General features: G+C 37.2%; 1 protein-coding gene across 1 annotated transcript in view; it reads right to left on the reverse strand.

Moving 5' to 3' along the window:
- Positions 1–356: 356 nt before the first annotated feature.
- The window catches only part of LRCH1 (leucine-rich repeats and calponin homology (CH) domain containing 1), an 80,483-nt gene continuing 72,882 nt past the window's right edge, over positions 357–7,957 (reverse strand). The window contains exon 21 of the mRNA XM_009322846.1: positions 357–806. Within this exon, the coding sequence (XP_009321121.1) occupies positions 693–806 (114 nt within the window). The 3' untranslated portion in view covers positions 357–692. The remainder of the gene's footprint in view (positions 807–7,957) is intronic.

Genomic DNA, 7,957 nt, shown 5'->3' on the forward strand with positions numbered 1-7,957 from the left:
TTCCAGCTAGCTGTTCTTTTAATAAAAGCACCTATTTTGTTTGCTTTTTATCTTACTTATTAGAAAATACAATTTATGGAGATCTAGAGCTACTGCACACCAAGTAGAATAAAAAATAACTAAATATTTATATTAAAATAAAGTGTTTAACCACAAAAAAGCAGTAATAAAATACAGTTTCCTAATTTACATTTTGCATCCAAAGGATGAATAACAACTCACTAATAAATAATATTTATATAAATATTTTATGTCAGGGTATTTTTAAAAGGCAATAGCCTGAAGCAACTGCAGAAAAACCTAACGTGGTCGAAGTCAGATTTACTCTCCCTCGTCCCGTCCCCCCCCAAAATGATTACAATGATTCTTAGTTGAATAATACGAAGGTATCTTGCTGCAAGACAGCTGTGTACTCCACACATTTTCAAGTGGCAGAGAGGTGGCTGTTTTAGTAAGTACTGTACAAAGCGAGCTATAAAAGCAGTGAAGCGCCCGTTCGCACTATAAAATGTTTCTGTTTAGTTTCTGGTTTGTAGTTCGACGCACGCGTGCAGTCTGAAAGATGGTTTTAAAATCAGAAGTATAAGGATACTCTTGGAGCACTGGTTTTTTTTCAATGCAGTTTGAAAAGATGGGCAGTATTTTGACTCTTTGATGGCACAGTGGAGCTGGTAACAGCAGAGATAGTAGTTTCATGTGAATAAAGCTTGTTTCACTGTGGTTACATCTAGCAATGCTTGAACTGTTACGCTCACTTTTACCAAGCCCTTTTCTTCTAGGATGTGATGTGGTAGGCAGAGCTTCTCCTAGAAAAAGACAAACAAAGGAGTAAAGATTAGGACATTCAATACTCACTGCAAAACGTTGCTTTACACGAACACAGTTGGAACACAAAGCCCAACACGCAGAAACCGTTTCCTATTTTTAGTTAAAAAGAACTTCCTCTGATTTTGACAGAAAGTCTCTGATTTTGCTCTCGTTACACCTATGAATTAGTGAGAGATCTGGTAATATTTTGGGCCTCAGAAACCAACCTCTTCTGTGGTTGTTACAGTACGTAAACCTCTTAGTAACTAAGAGTGAGGGCCAGCAAGTACACACTGAACTTTCACCCGCAAAGTGAGGTAACACGGCATTTGCCCGTTACTATGTATGAGTGAGATTGGGGACAGAAGGCTGGTTTTATCAGTCAAAAAAAGTTCTACCGCTGAGCTCTAGACAGGTAGGTCTTGGTCCCAGGATACGCACCTTGAAAGCCACCCATTAGCGTTTACAGACAAGTGTGTGTAATGTTGTGCATTCAATGGGCGAAGCGTTTCGTTCTGAGTAATTAGCAGCTTATTTTGACATATCCAGGACTCAACTTTATTCACCGTTAGGACACAGCAGGCATGGCCAGGATGAAACCTACTGGCTGTCCACAGAGGCTGTTACACCAGAAGAGAGTCAAACAGTAAATACTGTATCTCCTACAGGTAACAAGACGCTCCCAGTGAACAATTACAGAAAGCCTTGCTTAGAGAGGTAGCCTTGTGTCATGGTTGGCTCTCTTTAAAAAGTTTTTCTTAATGTAACTGGGTATTCCTGTTAATGAAATCCATGAAATTATGAAATCAGGCAGCAGGTTTATAAAAAATAAACGGAAAGGCTAGACTACATCACATAAACCATCATTACAACTGTGAAACTTAGTGCCACAACATGGAAGCCAGAAGTGTAAGTGGGATGACAAAAATATACAGACAGAAACCCAAACAACGCTATTGAACACAAACACGTGGATACGGTGTCTGGCTCGTGAAGTCCTTACACTGTGCATGTCAGATTGCTTTCAGTTTGAAAAGGCATCATCTACATGATCTAACCTTCTGTTCTTTCCCTAAAAAAACATCAGCAGACATGGGACACTGATTTTTCAGAAAGAGAGGCTTGTTTTGATATTCTCAGTATTGAATCTCTTAGCTGTTCAATAAACTTTTAGCTTCCAGAAGTACTGATGCATTTGAGATTCTATTTTAATTAATTGCCTGTCTTCTACTGAATATTCTTCTTGCTTCTGTAATGTCAACTAAGGGTCTCTTATTTTATCTTTATGCAATTCATGGTCCTTTGTCACCCTTCCTCATATTCACATTGATTATATCTCCAATTTAAGCATCACTAATCTTTTCAACCTGTCTTCTCATGACACATTTTGTTCAGCTCTAGTCCCCTCCCTGACCCCCGTGAACCGTTAAAACTAAATATAACATTCAGGATGATGGAACTGGTACATACAAGAACAATTAATACAGTTTTTATCATGTTATGCACCTATGTTTAATTGCTTTTTTCGGCTTCCACTGTTGTCCAGTCTTTGCTCAGGAAATCCCCTCCAGTAGGCCACAGCTCCATCAGAGTAGTACCAGTACTAAACAGCCACTCCGCTGCTTCTGATGTTTATGACTTTCTTTTGTTAATGCGTATTTCCTTTATGCACAACCAACACTTAGCTCGCTTAAATTTTTTGTCAAGTTCCTCACACCCCACTCCAGCCTCAATGAGACAAAAACTGCAAAACTTACCTATTAACGACTGAACCTAAAAAGCGAGAGCCAAACTTCATTCACAAGCATGGCATCTAATACTGATAACTAATTTATCTATACTTTATGTTTACATTTTATATTCACTAGTTAAGATGTTTTAATATTTACTATTTTATGTTTAAAAGATTTATTTTAAACTTAATTTGTAATTATTTTTTTAAGGTTCGTGGTTATAGCCCAGAACACCAAACACACACCGTGGATTCCTTCTGCACACACAGACCCAAGAAACAATTTCAAAGAGGTAATTTTCAAGGCGCTTGGCTGAGTAGGTCTGCAAGAGATGGGCAACATACTTTTCTCCACATGGAAGATGCTGCAACATTCTGGTAATCTGCTAACGCTGGGTTTCCACTTCCATTGAGTTTGTGGATTCTGATTCACATTGACCAGAAAGCTGCGGCAACTGCCCCCCATTCCTGCCTGCTACCGTGCCCCTCTCTGCTGGAGCTATTTGCCCAGTCAGCACAAAGGAATATCCCCATCTTGCAGCCATCCCAGCTCATCACCTGGATTTCCATTCCAAACCTACCCTAAATTGGTCATTTAAGTTAAGACACTGGGTTCTGCAGTTCATTCTTCTTTGTTCTTCTGACTGAGATATGGACCTGCAAGCTGTCAGAGACAGTTCTCCCAGGTTTTATTCCTCTGGAAAGAAGTGTCTTTTCCAGAGAAATACATAAATATATTTTAGGATGCAAACTCCTAAACTGATACCTGATTAGCACTGGAGTAGCTACAAAAGAAGGCAGAGATAGTGATATCAAATAAAAGGAAAAAAAAAACAAACCAAAATATTTCTACTTCAAATTTATGTTTTTTACTAAAAATATTTTGCCAATCTGAAGTCTTGGGACACAGTTCATATAAAAGTCTACAACACTCTGATGCAGATAATTTTAAAACAAAATATATTCATCTTATTTATCGAGCATAACATTTCACTTCAGATGTCTGATTTGCATTCTCTCCACTCTCTTCTACTTCTTTCCTTGCACAATAGGCTCTTGTTTCACAGATTTGGTGGCCCACAACATGCCAATATTTCATTAGTCTTCCATGCTAGACAAAAGGCATTAAATAATAGTGCCTGCTGAATCCAATATCTGAAAACTAAGCGATCAGCATTACAAGGCTGAAGGGTAAGGATCGAATCCAAAAACCCAGCCCCAAAACAACCTACCTTGCTAGATATTTATGGTAGAGAATATTCTAAATTTTTCTATTGAAGCCAAATTTGCTGGAAAAGCCACAGTTAAGGATGTTGCCTTTAGAAAAACTTATATTCTAAACTTGCCATTTTTGTGGCACCCTACAGCACTCAGAGAACTATTCTGGCATGTTTTCTTGCTAGGAAATTTTGCAGTTGTTTATAAGCACATTTTCACTAAAAGCATAAAGGAGTGCATGCCTCATTTCATATAAAAACCCCATCCAATATAATTTTTCTCCTTTTAAAGACAATGCATGTTCCAATTCTTTTATATACAGTATAGTAATCCAGTTTGCATAAAGCAACCTCTCTCCCCCTGCTGTATTTACAAGATGCCTACTCAAATAAGGAAGGCTATTTAAGGAGGTCTATAAAAAAAACCAGGACTGTAAACTGTGTTCTAGGAGTGAGAAGTTTCACAGCATGTTACTTTTTCATATTATACATCATTCTTCATTAGTGCTTGAAACATATACGATTGACAGCCTTCTCTTATTAAGCAGAAGGTGGAACTTGGTTAGTATTTTATAGTTCTGCAGTTAAGCATGCAGCTATGATGAACTTTCCAAAACTGACAATAAGACCTACGCCATCTCCTAAAAATGACAAACTTCATCTTAATGTGTCACGAATCCATTCTCTACTCTAAGCCCTAATCACTATCTTCAAAGCTTTGTAAATGGCTTTCATCAACCCTGCCTCACATACTTTTCAAATCACAGCTTTAGAATAATATATTTAACTCTTCTCAGAATAAGAAAAATCAAATCCTGCCAAGGATGGAATCCAGAGCACACTGATAACCAACTCAGCTTTCTGCGTAACAGCAGTTACCTTGGGCCAAGATCCCAGGTGCCTCAAGTCCATTTTCCATGCTCTGCCTCACTCTCTAACCCACTACAACTGCTATCTAGAAACCACTGACAGTAGAGCTGTGAAGCTGCAGGCCATGAAGATTTCAAACCTTTTCTTAAATCTTGGCATTTTGAGACAATATGCCCAACCAACCAAGAGAAGAACTCACCCATGACTCTGAGGAGACTCAACCTCACCCACTTCTCCCTCCCCATCTTTGATAAGATTTCTGTCCCTTTTACATCAGCATCAAACACATAACACTTCAATATAGTAGTATGAATCGCCTCTCCAAAAATACCCCTGCTGAAACCATCGCTGAACAAAACCCAGAAAGACAGACAAAAGAACTGGCTACTAATTCTCAAGACCAGTCTAAAAATCTTTAAAAACAGTTGTGGAGGGAAGGGCTGCCACTCCACTCACAGCAGCATGAATATCTCTCTTCTCTATCTACCACGAAAATGAAGATCTAAATTTTTAATGTATTTTTTCTCCCTAAGAACACAGAGGAACTTAATTACGTGTTGCAAGCAAACCACTTTCTACAGACACATAGCCATTTCAAATGGATAAAGACGTTTTCAAACTCATCATGAAGCAAAAGAACAAACTCCTTTTGACATAAAAAAAAAAAAGGCACAAAAAGGAGGCAGCAGCCAGAAGGCTGAGTCACAAAGCAACACAAAAAGACAGTAAAACAGGTGTACCCACAAACATACATGCGTGCAAGTACTTGCCAGGGCAAGTTTCTAATCCTGGAGCAAAATGTCTGATTTAGACGACGTAGATGAAAACTAGGAATACACAAGGACACCGATCCCACAAGGATACGTGACACGCTACACATACATATCTGTTTTCTTTGACATCAGATGACTTCAAAGTCAAGACAACTGTTTGAATTGGTTTATGCTAGGGCAAGCAGCTTGGCAAGTCAGATACAGTAAATATTCATCAAAAAAAGTAATTGTTGCCATTATATCATATGGGCAAGCAGTGAAATGACTGAATCATGGTAACAGCAGGGCCCAACCAACTGTATTTGTTAGCAAAAATACAGAGAAATGGAATTCTACAGTTTGGCAAGAGCCTTTATCTTTCTTCCTTGTATTTGCAGAATATGAGATTTCAGATCTACAGGGAAAAAATAAAATATTCATAAAACAAATACTGGAATGTGTAGTTTCTCCAAGGACAAATTAAAAAAATAAGTCCATGTAATGCCCATCATTTAATGTTTGGAGCCAACTACTCTGAAATGGAAAGTCACTAAAAGAAACATCAGGGCCTTATATTTAAGCAAACATGTCAAATACACAAAACCTTGAAATTTTGCTAGGTCAAGCTCAAGTTTTCTTTTTAAAGAGTTGAAAAAACTATAGCAAATATTTACGTTTTCACATATCTAAGGCAATTCGAAATTATGTCTTTTTATATATATTTTCCTTATCTACTATTACTGTTGATGTCTGTATGTGTCCAAATGTCCTGAAGTTACCATTTGAAGTACAAAAGAAAAGAGCAGAAGATAAAAAAAAGCACAGTAATTCAGGCTACGGGTATATTTCATCATTGTTTCCTTTTCATTTCCAATGGAAAGATTAGTATGTTTTGTAAAGAATACACTTATGACCAGATGTGACAAAGCAAAAAAATCCCCAGACCTTCAGTACTGCAGCTGCAGTTCTGTATTTGGAGTCATAGCCAGTTATATGTCTATATGCATCTTCTGAATATGTAATAAATTGCAAATATTTACAAAACTGTATTTCCAGATGGTGGGCTTCGGACCCTTTTAAGAATTCTGGCCTTGAGCCATAAAATATTAAAAGTAGACAATATATTTTGCCAAAATGCCTCACACTTTCATTCTAACATGCTAAGAAAACAGTGACCTGAAACTGCAAGGAACAAAAAACTTAATAAAGACAGACACACATGAAACAGTAAGAGAAAATGTATACTTACAGGGGAAATATCAATTATACCATAACCTTATATATTAAATTCCGAGAGATAAAGTGAAGGAATGAGAGGGTTTTGTATCATCAAAGTAGAATGGGTCATTACCTTAAAGCATTTTTATACTGCTCTTTCTGCATAATGCAGCTTATGTGCTAGAAATGAAGGAAATGGCAAAGGTTCACAAAACCCGCTCTACCATTTTTTCTAAACCCGCATATATGACTGCTTTCATTTTTCTGTAACAGGAATAATATGCTAAGAATACTTTTTTTGTGAAAAACAATTACATGGCAATAATTTGGAAATTTATTAATGTATATGGAGTAGAAAACCAGGCTGAGTACTTGCTCAGGTCTAATTCAGTCCCCGTTCACATTACGTGTAACTTTCAGAAAACATATTAGGAGCACAATGGGATCCATATACAGCTTTTAGCTGTAGAAGTTTGTTAATATACAAGAAAGAGGCATTTGAAGGACTACTACACTGCATTACACTGCACTTGAACATATTTATCTGTTTTCTGGCTTAAGGAAAAAGAAAGCCAAATCCTCACATCAAAATGGCACTTGTAATCCGGTGCAAACCCGTTTTACCTGCATGTATATCCACTGCAATTTGTATTTGTTACTTTATTGCAGTATGGATGAGATGACCTCCACAGGATAAAAGAAAAATCAATATGATGGGCACAATACAGATTGTAGTAGACCAATTTATGAAGAAATCACAGTTTGAAAATATCTGATGACCACTGCAATGGAAAAAATTGAATGGGGAAAGAAATGGGGGAGCAAATATAATTCATGTTACCAATGAATATGTGAGTGAACTACAATGTACAGTTTTTAAACCCAAGGTCATCAACTTAATCATGCGACTGGCTGTGAGCAGTAAGTACCAATCGTATATAACCAAATGTCTCAATATTGGGATCTCCTCAAAGGTGAAGAACCACCGGTCAGTTGAACTGTTGGTTTCCCAAGTACTAAAGCCACAGGAACAGCAACACAAAAACAGGACTCTGAATTTTGCAAAGAACCCATTAGAGTAGATTAATGAGCTACATACATGTTTTAGTTTCCACCTCCCCATTTAGTGGGAAAATTATTGGCTTCAGGGATGGGCAGACAGATATTTTTCACATTTGCATTATGTTTGAAATATATTTTGAGAAACATTACTATATTCACACTTCCAGAAATGTAAGGGTATATTTTACTACTCCTTTCCGTGTAAGATTTATGTATATTTGGAAGTGTTATCAATAACAACCCCAAAAAATACAAAACTGGATAAACTTCATGTATGGTAGTAAGGCTGTGCTTGTCAT

This window comes from Pygoscelis adeliae, unplaced genomic scaffold (genome assembly GCF_000699105.1).
Source record: "Pygoscelis adeliae isolate BGI_AS28 unplaced genomic scaffold, ASM69910v1 Scaffold74, whole genome shotgun sequence".
Lineage (NCBI taxonomy): Eukaryota > Metazoa > Chordata > Aves > Sphenisciformes > Spheniscidae > Pygoscelis > Pygoscelis adeliae.